The following is an 18,098-nucleotide window of genomic DNA, read 5'->3' as shown; positions in this document are numbered from 1 at the left end:
CTGAGATTAATAACTGATCACATTGATTTATCACTCTACTCAGGCTTTAGCAGAGCTCAGTAACACTGAGATTAATAACTGATCACATTGATTTATCAGTCTACTCAGGCTTTAGCAGAGCTCAGTAACGCTGAGATTAATAACTGATCACATTGATTTATCAGTCTACTCAGGCTTTAGCAGAGCTCAGTAACACTGAGATTAATAACCGATCACATTGATTTATCAGTCTACTCAGGCTTTAGCAGAGCTCAGTAACGCTGAGATTAATAACCGATCACATTGATTTATCAGTCTACTCAGGCTTTAGCAGAGCTCAGTAACGCTGAGATTAATAACCGATCACATTGATTTATCAGTCTACTCAGGCTTTAGCAGAGCTCAGTAACGCTGAGATTAATAACCGATCACATTGATTTATCAGTCTACTCAGGCTTTAGCAGAGCTCAGTAACACTGAGATTAATAACTGATCACATTGATTTATCAGTCTACTCAGGCTTTAGCAGAGCTCAGTAACGCTGAGATTAATAACTGATCACATTGATTTATCAGTCTACTCGGGCTTTAGCAGAGCTCAGTAACGCTGAGATTAATAACTGATCACATTGATTTATCAGTCTACTCAGGCTTTAGCAGAGCTCAGTAACGCTGAGATTAATAACTGATCACATTGATTTATCAGTCTACTCAGGCTTTAGCAGAGCTCAGTAACACTGAGATTAATAACCGATCACATTGATTTATCAGTCTACTCAGGCTTTAGCAGAGCTCAGTAACACTGAGATTAATAACTGATCACATTGATTTATCAGTCTACTCAGGCTTTAGCAGAGCTCAGTAACACTGAGATTAATAACCGATCACATTGATTTATCAGTCTACTCAGGCTTTAGCAGAGCTCAGTAACACTGAGATTAATAACTGATCACATTGATTTATCAGTCTACTCAGGCTTTAGCAGAGCTCAGTATCACTGAGATTAATAACTGATCACATTGATTTATCAGTCTACTCAGGCTTTAGCAGAGCTCAGTAACACTGAGATTAATAACCGATCACATTGATTTATCAGTCTACTCAGGCTTTAGCAGAGCTCAGTAACGCTGAGATTAATAACCGATCACATTGATTTATCACTCTACTCAGGCTTTAGCGGAGCTCAGTAACGCTGAGATTAATAACCGATCACATTGATTTATCACTCTACTCAGGCTTTAGCAGAGCTCAGTAACACTGAGATTAATAACCGATCACATTGATTTAACAGTCTACTCAGGCTTTAGCAGAGCTCAGTAACACTGAGATTAATAACTGATCACATTGATTTATCAGTCTACTCAGACTTTAGCGGAGCTCAGTAACACTGAGATTAATAACCGATCACATTGATTTAACAGTCTACTCAGGCTTTAGCAGAAAGAGGATGAAGTGAGAGAAGGTGAGATGAGCGAATGTGAAGTGAGAGAGGGTGACGTGAGGTGAGAGAAGGTGAAGTGAGAGAGGATGGAGTGAGAGAGGGTGGAGTGAGAGAGGGTGGAGTGAGAGAGGGTGAAGTCACTGATGGAGAAGGCAGATAGTCTACTAGGCTGGGCCCACTGCTATTTCCAAACGCTGTCTTTTGTTGCGGGTAATGTGAACAGGAGATATGGAAGATATCTGATCATTCCTGTCTGACATTCCAATAAATTAGCAAGGTGGGATCATTAGTGCAAACAGAGGCAGGTTGAGCTGCACAGCTTAATAGAACAAATCAGCTGATTTGAAATAGCAATAGAATAAACAAACAGTATTAAACTAATGACTGAATATGAATTATTGTGCTGCATGAGTGCACTGGTTAGGTTACAGAACAAATACACACGTGTGTGAATAAGAGGGAGGCAGGTGGAAAGGTGAAGATGCAAGGAGTAGAGGTCGTAAAGGTGGACTTCAAATATCTTGGGTCAACCATCCAGAGCAATGGACAGTGTAGAAAAGAGGTGAAGAAGAGGGTGCAGGCAGGATGGAGTGGGTGGAGACGGGTGTCAGGGCTGATGTGTGACAGAAGGATAGCAGCAAGAGTGAAAGGGAAGGTTTACAAGACAGCAGTGCGTCCTGCTATGATGTTTGGTTTGGAGACTGTGGCTCTGTCTAAAAGACAGGAGGCTGAGCTGGAAGTGGCGGAGATGAAGATGCTGAGATTTTCATTGGGAGTGGACAAGATTAGAAATGAGCAGATCAGAGGGACGGTGAAGGTGGAGCAGTTTGGAGATAAAGCCAGAGAGGCCAGGTTGAGATGGTTTGGACATGTGTTGAGGAGGAATAGTGGATATATTGGTCAAAGGATGTTGGAGATGGAGCTGCCGGGTAGAAGGAGAAGAGGTAGACCTCAGAGAAGGTTTATGGATGTAGTGAAGGTGGACATGGAGATGGTTGGTGAGAAAGTAGAGGAGGCAGTGGATAGGGCAAGATGGAGGCAGATGATCCGCTGTGGCGACCCCTAAAGGGAGCAGCCGAAAGAAGAAGAAGAAGAAGATCTATTATTGTTTTGCAATCATTTGTTCATCTCTAGGGCCTGTCAGAAAGGTATTTGTGCAGAGTGCGAGGGCGAGTCGCAGCACGTGTTTTTATTTGCTTGCAGTTTAGGCATTTCTTTTACTTTTTCATTGTGTTACATTTTTTCTCACAGCTTTTTTTGCCAGGATGGATTGGCCTGAACCTGTTCGGAGTGCATTGAGAAATTTAAGCACGTTTCCTTCCTGCTTATCTGTCACTGCTGTTCCCTTTAAACACGTGTTCAACATTACTGGCTAGTAGACTGTAAAATGTACTATGTACATGTACTATGAACTACATGAAGCCAAGAAAGTGTTAAGGAGACTAATGGGAATTTAAGATTGCTCCATAAACAACACTGTGTAAGCTTTAGTCCACTCACGACTGTAGAATGGAAAGAGGTGGTCCGTGCGACAGGTCTGGTTCAGACTTCAAAAACATGTGGCTTTGTTGACAGTGAGGGCCAGTAAAATAGCAAGATCGCAGAATAGATGGATTTTATCTCTTTCCCACCTGTTTTCTGGCATCAAGTGCTAGGATTGGCTAGTAGGATGCTACTACTGACCAAGAAAAGGAGATGGCTTGTCGGAATAACAGTGGGAAAAATGTAATGAAAAATTTCTAAATGGCTAAATACTAAATATACTTAAACGTATTCAATACATAAAAAAAAACCCATTCAGAATTTTATTATTATTATTTTGCACTGTTCCTCACTGTTACTGATATAATTATTCTACTTCAGTCTACTGCTGCTCCCACAATCCCCTGAGCAGGAGTCCAGTACAATACTGATGCTAAATTTATCACTCATAAACATGTCAACTCCTATTTGGAAGTTTGAACATCCCCCAAAATAGCTCAGTAACGCTGAGATTAATAACTGATCACATTGATTTATCAGTCTACTCAGGCTTTAGCAGAGCTCAGTAACACTGAGATTAATAACTGATCACATTGATTTATCAGTCTACTCAGGCTTTAGCAGAGCTCAGTAACGCTGAGATTAATAACCGATCACATTGATTTATCAGTCTACTCAGGCTTTAGCAGAGCTCAGTAACGCTGAGATTAATAACTGATCACATTGATTTATCAGTCTACTCAGGCTTTAGCAGAGCTCAGTAACGCTGAGATTAATAACTGATCACATTGATTTATCAGTCTACTCAGGCTTTAGCAGAGCTCAGTAACGCTGAGATTAATAACTGATCACATTGATTTATCAGTCTACTCAGGCTTTAGCAGAGCTCAGTAACACTGAGATTAATAACTGATCACATTGATTTATCAGTCTACTCAGGCTTTAGCAGAGCTCAGTAACACTGAGATTAATAACTGATCACATTGATTTATCAGTCTACTCAGGCTTTAGCAGAGCTCAGTAACGCTGAGATTAATAACCGATCACATTGATTTATCAGTCTACTCAGGCTTTAGCAGAGCTCAGTAACACAGATTAATAACCGATCACATTGATTTATCAGTCTACTCAGGCTTTAGCAGAGCTCAGTAACACTGAGATTAATAACTGATCACATTGATTTATCAGTCTACTCAGGCTTTAGCAGAGCTCAGTAACACTGAGATTAATAACCGATCACATTGATTTATCAGTCTACTCAGGCTTTAGCAGAGCTCAGTAACGCTGAGATTAATAACTGATCACATTGATTTATCAGTCTACTCAGGCTTTAGCAGAGCTCAGTAACACTGAGATTAATAACTGATCACATTGATTTATCAGTCTACTCAGGCTTTAGCAGAGCTCATTAACGCTTAGATTAATAACTGATCACATTGATTTATCAGTCTACTCAGACTTTAGCAGAGCTCAGTAACACTGAGTTTAATAACCGATCACATTGATTTATCAGTCTACTCAGGCTTTAGCAGAGCTCAGTAACGCTGAGATTAATAACCGATCACATTGATTTATCAGTCTACTCAGGCTTTAGCAGAGCTCAGTAACACTGAGATTAATAACCGATCACATTGATTTATCAGTCTACTCAGGCTTTAGCAGAGCTCAGTAACACTGAGATTAATAACCGATCACATTGATTTATCAGTCTACTCAGGCTTTAGCAGAGCTCATTAACGCTGAGATTAATAACTGATCACATTGATTTATCAGTCTACTCAGAAATGGTGCAGTTGGTTTGTCAGTTCAGCACCAAACAAATAGGTATTCAGCCCAATTAACTTATAATGCAAAGCAAATTAAATGTCACATGCCAAAAAGCAATATATCAACATGTAATCATTCCACCATGTTAAATATATCAATTTACTGATCAGCTTTTACACTGACCACAGACAAGCTGCTTTTGAACTTCACATCAGAATTTCTGTCATTTTAATACATTGCAAATACCTACTTTCTAAGCTTAAGTTCACGAGCTGGGTTTTTCCGTCTGTCTTTTTTTTACCAGATAGACTGGTTTATTTCCTCTAAGAAAAAGAAAAATCCTGCTTTTTATTGCAACACGATATAAGTGCCTTGACCTCTGTCTTCAGTGTTAAATCTAAGTGTAACTCACAATAGGCACATTTTATTTGTCTAAGCTTTACGCTTCTTGCTGAGATTTGTCTTTTACGTCAGACTTTCTGATACAAAGTGAAGCGAAAAGGGAGAAGGTTGGCTGGACTGAAACACTGAAACCTATAAAAATCTTTCAGCTCAACTCTCAGATGTGAACGAGGGTAAAAAGCACAAACTCTGAGTCAGTGTCACAGCACCTTATCAGATTATACATCCTGCACCTGCATTCCATATTATCTGAAAACTACTCTCGGGGAGGTGTCCCTGCGATGTTTCAGGTGAGGCACAGAGTTTCACAGCACTCTTATACGATTAATTATTCATTTACTGGGGTTCAGTTCCTCCTCTGGGCCAGCACCCTACACTACACAAATAAGGCAATAAGTCCCTGGGCAAGACTCCTAACACTACTACCTACTAACTAACTTCTACCTGTGTAAAATGATCAAATCGCTGCTGTCAGAAGAAAACCTCATATCTCCATTTTTGTTGCTTTTCAGTTTTTGACATCATTTGAAAATATCTTTTACCCTTTATATTATATTTAAATTTTAAGATGCATGGACTAAAAGAAATGGCCCAATGTTACTTGGAAAAAAGTATGATTCCATTGACTTACATTAAAAAAAAGTAAAGTAGGATTTTTCCTTCTCCTAAAAGTTACCACTTTGGAGATACAAGGTTTTGTTCAGACAACAGTGAAATAGAAACAACTACCATAAATTTAAAAGTGCAAGACTGGGTTTCTCTAGTGGAATGTGCCCTTTGGTGGTCTGTGGGCCAGTACTGAGGAGAGCTGGTGGGCCTGAACAATATGAAGACAACAATTTATGTCCCTTGCTTCTAAAAACAAAACACTCTCAAGTGACCATTGAGATTGAACAAACACACAGAGTATCTAAAGATCTCTATTTTCTGATTGCTGGTCCCCCACCTCACCCAAAAAACAAAACAGGACTTTTCAATTCACTGCTGAAAGCACAAAACATTTCAAATAAATTCACCAATAATTTGTGGTTTATTGCCAGCATTATATTCAAGGGTGAATCATGAACTTCCCACCACTCATCCAACATAAGTCAAAGCCTTTGCACGAGATCTTTTCAGGTGTGAGGCATCAATGCGGTTGATGCGTCATACATCTTTTAATATCTCTCAAAAACACTACTAGCTCATCCCATCACAGTGAAAGTGGTTTAATGTAGGCTATCTAGGACTTAAGACTACTTAGACATTAGTGATACTTTTCAACAGGGTTAGCTCACGCAGCACGTTCTTCAAGCCACTTAAACAGGGATTTCATTCTAAGGGAGTTCAAAACTTCAAACCCGTGGCTCTTTGATCCCCTCATCCCAGGAGTGAGAGTGCCAGATCCTGGGCCCCTCCAGCACTGCCTTTCTAGGTTAGTTCTGGGCAGGAACATTTAGTTCCTCCCTTTCAGATTGAGTATGTGTGCAGACTTGCCTGGATCCTGTTGGCCTTAAGCTTGAAGAAACAGGAGCTGCATGGAGATGTCCTGGCAGTGCCGGACGCATGAAGGATCTTTTTACATCCATGTCAAGTTGAGCTGAAGTTGCAATTTCAACATGTTGCCGGGGTGCTGTTATCTACCATAACCCCTTAAAATCCATTCAACCTTCTGAAAAGATAGGAAACAGAGGTCATCTTCGAGTTATAACATCTCCTGATGTTCTAAACTCGTATCCTCTTTCTGCAGGTCCTGGCTATTATTCGTGGAGTGAAAATTGGCTTTGTTTTCAGTGAACATTCATAACATTTGTCCCTGTAAATTAGTTATGAGACAAACTACACACTTAAAAACGATGGTTCTTTAAGTTTTACTTAGTTTTATTTGGTAAAAACATTCAAAAAGACCCTTCAAAGAACCTTTCCATGAATGAAAGGTGCTTTGCATCATGAAAGGGTTCTTCAGATTGATGGAGAACATGTGACAATGTCAGGCTTGTTGCAATATAAGAACCCTTTTTGGTGCTAGATAGATCCTACATAAAAACATATACGATACATTCGACAGCAATCTGAAAAACTATTTCGCCATGCAAAGAACCATTTAAGCACGCAAATAGTTCTATATAGTACTTTTGATTCTGAACAGAACCATTTCTTTTATCGAAGAACCCTTGTAGAACAATCTGTGTACTAAAGTGTACACATTTCCTTCTAAACATATTCCATCATTGTTATCGAAGGGAAAATGCATAGTAACTGAGGAACCTCCTCGAAAACTGGCAGTAGCTGCATTTCACTGTCATTGGAACAAAACCTTGTATTTCCAAAATGCTAAGAACAGGAGAACAAACCTACTTTACTTTTAATGTAAGTCAATATAAGCAGACAAAAATGGGGATACGAGGTTTTGTTTTATAATTAATAGTTAATGTAAAAAGGGGTCAAGAATAAAGGCGCCAAAAAGGGTTCTTTGGAATGATGTGGGGTTTGTTCCCCTAAAGAACTCTTTAATATGTGGTTCTTCAAAGAACCTGTTTTGCACCCTGTAAAAAAACTGCTTGGTGAATTCAACCTAAAGGACATACATCATGTAGGAACAAGCAGTTTAACTGACTTCATTCAACTCAGGCAAGTACATTGAATGAAGCAATGCAGAAACAAAATAAATAGATGCGCTGAGCAAAAGCAGCATTTTTTGATGTTCAACGCTCAACACTTGAAAGCAAATTTTGCCTTTACAACTTTTTACAGTGTAAATGAGAGACTGAGTGTGAAGAAGACTTTTTAAAAGTTTCACAGTGCAAAGGTTGTGCACCAATTAAAGTTATTGAAGTTGTACGTTTGCCAGAACTGTAAAGATTTCAACAGTCCAGTGTCTGACAAGCAGCACATGAAACGTCTGATGGAATTTAACTGTCAAGAAATCTTTCGTTGGGTGAACTTGTGAGTTTAGACCCAAATGAATACAGATTAACAAGGCACAGCTTGCAATGAAAAGCTTAGGCTTGAGTGCCTCGTTCAGTGCGATGGCCTGAACCTTGGACATGGAGTTGGCCTACTGCAGTTAAAAATTGACCTAAATGGTTGGTTAGAAGGAACTCAGTACTCCATGGCACTTTTAGAAACACTAACATTAGCCAGCTGCAAAATGACAGACACACATTTGACACATTTGATTGTCACTATTTTCCTCCCAGAACATGATTTTACTCTGAGCTGATTTTATAGGACCAGCCAACAGGTTGTTCTGTTCATCCCTCCAGGCAAAGACGAGGCTATTACCTCACAGACAATGTTGTGCCATTTCAATGTGAATTGCCAGAGATTCAACTCATCCATGATGTTCTGACCTTTGTACTCAAGTTGTTATTCTAATAGCACACTGTTTTCCTGCCAAGTGACTTTTCTCTTAGCTTAATTCCACTTAAAACTCGGGACAGGAAGTCATAAATGGAACATTGTAGCCATAATTCTGTTCATAAAAAAATCACCTTGCTTTGCTCCCTGGGGCTCAGTCATGCTGGAACAGGAAAGGTCTTCCCTAAACTGTTTCCACAAAGTTGGAAGCATATAATTGTCTGCAATGTCTTGTTCGGCTGAAGCACTAAGATTTCCCTTCGCTAGGACTAAGGGACTTATCCCTCCTCCACAAAATTTACAGTTGGCGCAATGCAGTCAGGCAGGTAATGTTCTCCTGACATTCGCCAATCCCAGACTCATCCCTCAGAATGCCAGATCCCAGCATATTTTTGTGCTGATGTTAGTGCCAGAGGAGGTTTGGAACTCAGTTCAGAGACTCAGAGTCAGTGTGCGCCTCCAGAATCTGCAAACCTGTAACTTTACCTGGTCTGTCACTTTGTGGCCGAGTTGCTGTGGTTCCTAAACGATTCCACTACTCAATAACAGCCCTCACAGTGGATCGTGGAATATCTATGGGGAAGACATCTCACAAAGTGTCTTGTTGCAATGGTGACGTCCTATTGCAGTACAGCACTCGAATTCAGCGAGCTCCTTAGGACGACCTATTCTTTCACTAATGTTTGTAAAGGCAGGCTGCATTGATTTTATAGGCCTGTAGCAATAGGATTGAATACAACACCTGAATTCAATGATTAAGAGGAGTGTCCCTATACTTTTGTCCATATAGTCTATATTCAGCTGAAAATTACACAGAAGCCTCCATCACAACGCATGTATTTTACATTTAAAAACTATCCAAACTCATCCCAGGAGCCTAGTAAATTTCCTTCAGGATCTAAAATGGTAAGAAGATATTTGTGAGGAGATTAAATACTAAGTAATGTTTTGTTGACCAGTGCGTGTAAATTTGTAATTGAGGTTACTTGGATCTTGAAAAGTAGAAAATGTAACGTCTGAACTTCGGAAAAAATATAATTGAAGATTTTTATGAAAATCTTTATTATCTGTACTATAAACATCACCATGTTTGCTTCTAAGTCCTCTACAGTGAGTACTCAGTTATGTTGACAGCAGAAGAGCAGGTGTGGGGCAGATTAGTGCTGTTGGAACAGAAAGAAACACCACAGCCCCAAGGTAAAAGACAATAGCAGAGGCCAGATAAGAGATCAAATTCGGTGGTAACTCTCTCCACTCCACCCCACCCCACCCAACACTTACCTATAAGGCACCACATGCACTGGAATCCTCAGTGGATTCTCAGTGGATGCCTGAGGACCAGACACGAAAACTTCTCACAGGACAAGGTGAGGAAGAGAATATTTGACACAACGGGGCAGTGAAGGGAAACAGACCTCTCCTCCCTGTTCCGCTCTCGACTGCTCTCTAACTGAATCCTTCTGACACGTCAATCCACTCATGGAAACATGAAAATGTTTGACTTTGACACACAATCCTGTGTTTACAAAACATTCTTGTGTTCTTTTTAGCCTCATGAATCCCAAATAAGCTAAACAATCTAAAAGATACGCCCTGCCCCCACTCCCTGAAAACCTGCATTCAGAAAAACGTGTGATTTTATTTCTATTTACATAAAATAATAATATATGCACATGAACAAAATGATGTTTAGTAGAGGATTAATGGAAGAATCATAGTTTCAGATATTCTAAAAATGAACTCGTTAAACAGGGTCTAAGGACAGATCGGCAGTCACCGTGAACATTTTCCACAAGAATAAAATGCATTACATGAACCCAACTTAGTCTTTGAGATTACATTTGAGTTTATTTTGTGTTTGAATTTGTTGATTTAGTTTAATGCACCCTGTATTACGAGTAATTTTGCAACATTTCTTTTGGTCCATTTCACACAATGTAAAGGAGAGATGCTCTAATATATAGTATATAATATTGGAGCATCCCGCTACTGGCTCACGCAGCCATGGTAGTGCTGGAGGCGAGGCCATGCCAAATGCACAGGCTCTCGGGAGGCGCTGCGCTCGTGGCAGGAGAGACGTTTATTTTAAATAAGTTGTTCTTGTTAGCCTAAAGCTGGGCTGTGGAGTTAGCGCAGTGTTAGTATCTACTGTCAGGAGAAAAAACATAAGTGATACTTTTTTGATCCCACAAACGGGGAAATTCCACCTCCGCATTTAACCCATCCATGAAGTGAAACACCACATACACACTAGGGGCCAGTGAGCACACCTGCCCGGAGCAGTGGGCAGCCCAATCCACGGCACCCGGGGAGCAGTTGGGGGTTAGGTGTCTTGCTCAAGGACACCTCAGTCATGGACTGTCGGCGCTGGGGATCGAACCGGCAACCTTCCGCTCACAGGGCCAGATCCCTAACCTCCAGCCCACGACTGCCCCAAAACATGGCTAGAAGTGACCTGCCTGCGATCTCAGCCATTTCAGTTGGTTCTTGGTTCAGTTCGGTTCTCCCTTGCCGTCTCTTCAACTTTAAAGCGCAATGACTCCCGTTGCTCACTCTATGCTGATGCCACAATATGCTTTATTTAGGTGGAAATGATGTATACATTTAAATCAAGTTAAATCAAAATCATATAAAACATATAATACACATTAGTTACTAAATAGTTCATATTAGATGCTGGATAATAAACCTGAAGTTAATAAGCACAGAGTTTAAGAGACTTTAGACATAAGTATCCTAAATGTCTTGCGTAAACAGAGAAGGACTGCATGCATAGGACTCCTTTTGTTCCTCCTCCTCTTCCAGAAGCTTTTCCAAAGCTAGAGTGCCCTCTGAGGCCGGAGGGGGCTCCACCTGCTGGGGTTCTGGTTCCGACATGGGTGTGGACACAGGGGGCAGTGACACAGGCAGGAACTGGGGCGTGGCAATAGGTTGTGGGCAGGGGGGCCGCTGCATGACAGATCCAGGGAGTGTGGACAAGGGCTGGGCCCATGGAATGTATGCCAGCGAGCTGTCAGGAACATCCACCTGAGGCAGGGCTGAGCTGGAGGGCCCTATGGTCTGAAACAGACATTGGGCAAAAGAGATGGAGGTGGAGATAAAGAGTTTAGACTTGTCAGGTATTGTTATTCACCTTCAGGTGACTTACCCCGAGGTTGGTGAACAGAGGTGTGTGCGTCAGAGTCAGCATGGAGGATGGGCCCACCACTGTGTAGCTGGGACACATGGGCTGGACATACATGTCAGTGGTGAGGGAGGGGAGCGTTGCGATGCCTGGGTCATGGTGGAGATACTCCGGAGGAGCCCAGTGGCTGAGCGGCTGGAAAGCAGCCGAGCTGCTGGGCTGGGTGACCCAGCCTGGGCACAAGGCTCCAACGTCCACAGTCGACTCATTCTGGACACTCTGGTTGGTCCCCAGGAGTCCAGAAGGCCCTTCAGGGGTGAATCATACCATGAGAAATGTGCTACATATACACATAATGTTTACATAATGTGGAGGTTCTTTGAACTTCAACACACAATTCATTTAAAGAGCCATCCACTGAAAGCTTGTTTAGTGAACCTCTTTTGTTTTAAACAGTGGTCCATTTACATGAACAATTACTCACCAACATGTGTGTACGATGACAAGGAGTTGTTGGGAACCACGACCTGTTAAGAAGACGTATGTCAATAAAATCAAGTAACCTTGTGCATGTCTGGTCCATTCTGAACATTCACAAGAAAAGCAATTACAGAACTAGACTATGGGATAGCTTTCCACCAGGGGTCTCAGGAGACGTGCTGGAACTAACTGGACTTTTGATGAGGTTTAGCGTGCAAACCAATATTTCTGGTTTTAGGCAAACCTACATAATTCATGGTCACTGAAACCTTAACAAAAGTATCATACATGTAGAGTACAGTGTAATAGTCAGAGACCACCATTCATTTATATTAATTTATTTATGCACTTATTATTTACTGTCAAAACAGCCATTAAATGCAAGTTATTCATTTCTCAGGAGACGTTTCTGAGGAGATTAGATATAAGATAACCCACTTGCTTATGAAAGAGGAAAGCCAAAAGAGAGTTTCCAAAACTTGCACTGTGTATGTACAGGTACAAACAATGTAAATGTTCCCCCAAAGGTCCAACAGTGGTTTTGAGGTCCACTTGTATGCTTTAACTTAGTTTTTCCAGGTGAAAAGTATATATTTGTACCCTTTCATAACAGAATGTTTTAAAACAGAACAGTAAAATAAAAAGCCTGGAGATGAGACGGGGTGTGTGGAGTCAATACAACTTATTATTATGGTACGGTTACACAATATTTCCAAAAGTATTCGGTCGTCTGGCTTCACACGCATATGAACTTGAGTGACATCCCATTCTTAATCCATAGGGTTTAATATGTTGTCGGCCCGCCCTTTGCAGCTATAACAGTTTCAATTCTTCTGGGAAGGCTTTCCACAAGGTTTAGGAGTGTTTATGGGAATTTCTGACCGTTCTTCCAGAAGCGCATTTGTGAGGTCAGACACTGATGTTGGACGAGAAGGCCTGGCTCACAGTCTCCACTCTAATTCATCCCAAAGGTGTTCTATGGGGTTGAGGTCAGGACTCTGTGCAGGCCAGTCAAGTTCTTCCACACCAAACTGGCTCATACTTTTGGCAATATAGAGCATGTTCCCTGACTAAAGGCACTGAGATGTACCCTTGGGGGTACCACCCCAGTGAAAAGAGCGACAGTTTAAGAGTGTCAGGTGTCAAGGTGTCAAAACGCTGTCATTTAAAAAAGGAAAACTGCAAAGCAAACAAAAGCTACTAGTGTTTAGAACAATGGACCATCCATCCCAGAGTGCAACTAACTTATAGACTCAACTTCAGAGAAAAAGATCCTTGCAGATTTCTGCTGTAAATAAACTGGAACAAAAGGCAAAAAGCGAACAAACTAAATACTGAAAACAATTATATTTTACTTAATAGAACCCTCTGGTACCTTTATTTTGGAGTCTGCAACACCTTGCGTGTGCCTCTCCACCATGGCTGGATTTTAAAAATCACATTTTAGGCCAGGGACAGATCAAGGGGTGGGGCCATAGCATACCCAGTACAAAAACGGACTGGCCTCTTAAGTGCCCCCCTGTTGTCACTCACCACCTCTAAGCACACTACTGATTCATATGCAAACTTGCTGGCAATTCACTGTTTTGATTGCTGCCATTCAAGCGTAAATCTCAAATGACTTTAATTTGATCCCTGGTGTCAACAAAAAGGATTCTGTAGAAGACTCTCCTTCCCCAGCAGCACGTCAGCGATGTCTATTCACAAATAGTATCTTTAGAAGCCTGTAGATTATGTAGTTATGCAGACTGTCGTAACTACTGAAAGCTGAGTGACCGTCTAAAAATGACATAACAAGTGGCAATCATCGGGGTCCAAGCATTCACTGTTCAAGTCAGTCAAATCAAGTCAAGAGGCTTATTTTGTTATTCCACCTATGTACAAGTACACAGTGGAGTGAAATTATGTTCCTCCAAGGGACAATATGGAGCAACGTGAAACAGAATAAGCAGTGCAATGTGCAGACGTAAGTGTGCAAAAGAAATGAACTAGAAACAATACAATAAATATGATAAATAAAACAGATGTTAGACACAATAAACAGGCAGGACAGTGCAATGCAGACACAGCACTTATTTCTAAGCATGATGTAGGGTTGTGGAATAAGGTGCAAACATGCTGTGATCTGAGTTTATGCAGTCAGATAACGTGAGCACAGTAGTTCTTGAAGTAAGATATACACGGTGCTTGAGTAAACAAAGTATAAACACTGTATTAGCAGCAGGTTCCAGATAGTGTCAAAGCACATCAAAAGAGGAGTGTGTGTGAGTGTAGAATGTGTGTGTGAGGGGGCCTTTCAGTTCAGTCACTGTGAGTTCAAAAACCTGATTTGCTTGCAAAGCAAAGCTGTTGCAGAATCTGGCAGTGACATGGATGAGGTCGTTCATAATGCTGGTGGCTTTTTGGATGCAGCGTATGGTGTAGATGTCCATGATGGAAGAGAGAGAGACCCTGATGATCTTCTCAGCTGTCTTCACTATACTTGCTGGCAGAGGCGGTGCAATTTCCAAACCAGACGATGATGCAGCTGCTCAGGATGCTCTAAAGAGCCCCCCTGTAGAAAATGGTGAGGATGGGAGGGGGGAGATGAGCCTTTTTCAGTCTCCACAGGAAGTAGAGGCGCTGCTGGGCTCTCTTGGCTATGGAGTTGGTGTTCAGGGAACAAGTGAGGTTCTCTGGTTGTTGGTCCCGCACCAGCCTGTTAGTCTCTGCACCTCCTCTCTGTGTGCTGATTCATCATTCTTGCTGATCAGACCCACCACAGTCATGTCATCAGCAAACTTGATGATGTGGTTAGAGCTGTACTTTGCATTACAGTCATGAATCAGTAGAGTGAACAGTGCTCAGTGTGGTGGTTCTGAAGATGTTATTACCTATCCTTACTAATTGAGGTCTCTCAGTCAGGAAATCCAGGACCCAGTTACAAAGGGAGGCGTTCAGGCCCAGCAGGCTCAGTTTTCCAATGAGCTGCTGAGGAATGATGATGTTGAACGCTGAACTGAAGTCTATGAACTGCAGTCTGACATAGGTGTCTTTATTGTCCAGGTGGGAGAGAGCCAGGTGGAGTGTGGTGGAGATGGCGTCATCTGTTGAGGTCCAGTGAAGGAGGTAGCCAGTCTTTGATGTACCTCATGACAAGCCTCTTGAAGCACTTCATGATGATGGGAGTGAGTGCAACAGGACAGTAGTCATTGTGGCAGGACACTGGAGACTTCTTTGGCACAGGGATGATGATGGTGGACTTGAAGCACGTGGAATGACTGCAGTGCTCAGAGAGATGTTGAATATGTCTGTGAGAACATCAGCCAGCTGTTCAGCACAGTCTCTGAGCATTTGCCCAGTAAGCACAGTACCTGTTCATTTGGATGAGGTGTGGTTTTCCTCGATGTCACACTGTTCTGTGCTTCAAACTAAGCGTAGAAGTTGTTTAGCACATCTGGAAGGGAGGCATCAACGTCGCAAGTAGGTGGAGGTGTCTTGTAGTTGTAGTGATGGCCTGGATGCCCTGCCACATGCACCGTGTGTCTGTAGTGTCTTGAAAATGTTCATCGATTTTCTTTGAGTAGGTGCGCTTTGCCTCTCTGATGGCCCGGGAAAGCTTGCCTCTTGCTATCCTGAGGCTTGCCTTATCCCCTGACTTGTCGTGGGTTCTCAGCAGCATGCGCACCTCTGCAGTCATCCATGCCTTCTGGTTGGGGTGCATAGTGATGAGTTTGGAGACAGTAACATCATCAATGTACTTGCTGATGTAGCCAGTCACTGATTCCTAACACTCCTGGGTGTGTGTTTTGGAGATTGCTGATAGGGCTGAACAGCTCCTTCAGTACAGCGTTAGCATTAGCACTGAGAGCTACATACACTGCTACTATGTACGGCGTAGTTAGCTCTCCAGGCAAATAAAAAGGTCTGGTAAAAGCTCTGATAATCGCAAACTCCAAAAAGTGACTAGAGACTATAGTGCCGCGTTTTTACACCATTCAGTTTTGATGTAAATACACAGTTCCCCACTTCGAGTCTGACCACACAGCTCAACGTCTCTGTCCGTCCAGAAGCACAACGGGCCGTCGAGCTGAACGGCTAAGTCCAGAGTGGAGCTCCTCATCCACGTCTCCGTAAAAAATTAAAACACAGCAGTCTCCGAACTCACGCTGGGTAGCCCGCTGGATCCAGAGGTAGTCCAGTTTATTCTCCAAGGAACAAATGTTTGGAAGAAGAAGCGATGGAACGGCTGGTCGTTTGGAGTTAGCCATTAGCCTAGCTCAAGGGATTGAAGCAGGCTTAGTTTGCACAGCTCTTCCTGCAGTCTGCCTGGAGCTGTAGTAGGCTTTGGCGATGGAAGTTGATGGTGTTAGTTGTAACAGTCATGGTTCTTTAGAGTCGGGTTATAAAACGTATAGCAAAACAAAAAAAGCGAAAAAATCACTGTTTTGTTGTTCCCGAAGTGGCCGCTGCAGCTACACGCCATGCCACTGGAAATTAGGCTAAAATCTAATATTTGAAAGCTTTTGTAAAACAATGTCTAAGACATCAGGTAACATATTCATAACCATTTTTGCAATAAAGTTCCATAAAGCCACCTCATAGAAGGTTATTTTAGGATGTCTGGTTCCTATCACCATCATGAAAAATCTTCATTCTGTAAGTTTCTCTAGGATCGTGCATTTCATATCAGATCACATTGAAAGTCCCTGTTTACATCTTAACTATTGAATTTTGCAGAAACTTAAAACTTTAAAAAATAACACCCATTGAGTGTCCCATAAACGTCCCTAAGCAGACATTTATTTAGGAAGCAGTGTCTTTGGGAATTTTGGAAATATCAGTGTAAATGAACAATCATGTTAAAATGACATTTTGTAAATTTTTTAAGTGAAAGTAAGTAACACATCCTCTACAGGAAACACACACATTTTAACACACAATTAGTGTTTATTTGCTTATTTATTTCTTTACTTATTTGTTTATTTAAGTTACAAATAAACCCATAAAAACTCAAAAATAAACCCAAATAAATACATTTTGTGTGTGTCTGTTTGCATTTTTTTCCAATATGTTAAACCCAGCAAACAAATTGCTATTGTGGACTGAAATGTGCAGAAAATGCCATATTTACTCATTTTCACTTAGAAAATCAAGAATTGACCGTTGAAGGTGTGGAAACCTATAAAGACTGTGAAGTCCTCTCTGAATGCATTACATTTATTCCTTATTTCATCCAGAAAAGAACATCAGAACGTGGATCAAAGTAAAAAATACACGTGTCATGTTCGATCAGTATGTCAGTGAAGTAATACTGAGGTTTTAGATGGTGACGGTGTGAAAACATTCATCATGTGATGCAAAAGTTATGTGTAAATATAGACTATTTACAGTGTAACTACTTCACCGCAGAGTGCACATTCTTTCACACAGCGTCTTTCTTCGCAGCAAAGTTGCTCACTGATTGGAACTATTTTATCTTGCATGCTATTTTGCAATCTGTAAACACTTTGAGGGCAGTGGCAAGCTAAACAGTCCTGAACCTGCCATCGCCTTCCCAGGGCGATTGCCTAATTTTCCGTGCCATGTCCAAAGGAGTTTTGTTACTTTAAAAGCACTGGATCTAATCCTTTTTACTGGTAAAAGTGTGCTAATTACGTTTGGCAGAGGTACAGACCTCCTGTTTTTGAGAAACAGAAGATAATGCTGAAGTCCAATGTCCAAGAAGGCTGGAAGTAAGTTCATGCTGGCAGTGAAGACAAGGAGCATTCGACTCTGGCTTTTTATACAAACCTGATATGGCTGGCATCAGCGTTAAGCACTAGATTGGGCTGTGTCTGTGTTTTCACGTGTTGTCAGGTATAATAATGAGGTTGATAGGCAAGCTCCTTGGCAAGGCCGCCGAGTGATTTGCATGGGCCAGATGCCCTGCAGCAACATGGGGGAATGGTTTAACTGTCACGGAAAAACACCTGGATTATATAAGGACAAAATCCCCTTGGAGTTTGGCTGTTTTTTTGGCTGCCTTCCTCTGATCCAATCGGATCCAGTGTCCAGCCGGGACTCAAACAGCGCATATCCCAGAGTGAGCAAACATGAATAAAAA

At 41.6% G+C, this 18,098-nt stretch overlaps 1 protein-coding gene across 1 annotated transcript in view; it reads right to left on the bottom strand.

Moving 5' to 3' along the window:
• Positions 1–10,966: 10,966 nt before the first annotated feature.
• Positions 10,967–18,098, bottom strand: part of LOC108435279 (POU class 2 homeobox associating factor 1) — a 28,253-nt gene continuing 21,121 nt past the window's right edge. The window contains exons 3-5 of the mRNA XM_017711011.2: positions 12,018–12,060; positions 11,558–11,841; positions 10,967–11,469 (exon numbers count right to left, since the gene is read on the bottom strand). Of these exons, the coding sequence (XP_017566500.1) occupies positions 11,146–11,469; positions 11,558–11,841; positions 12,018–12,060 (651 nt within the window). The 3' untranslated portion in view covers positions 10,967–11,145. The remainder of the gene's footprint in view (positions 11,470–11,557; positions 11,842–12,017; positions 12,061–18,098) is intronic.

The sequence above is a fragment of the Pygocentrus nattereri genome, chromosome 17 (genome assembly GCF_015220715.1).
Source record: "Pygocentrus nattereri isolate fPygNat1 chromosome 17, fPygNat1.pri, whole genome shotgun sequence".
Classification (NCBI taxonomy): domain Eukaryota; kingdom Metazoa; phylum Chordata; class Actinopteri; order Characiformes; family Serrasalmidae; genus Pygocentrus; species Pygocentrus nattereri.
Note: the sequence above shows the minus strand (reverse complement) of the source record. Positions and strands in the feature narration are given on the sequence as shown.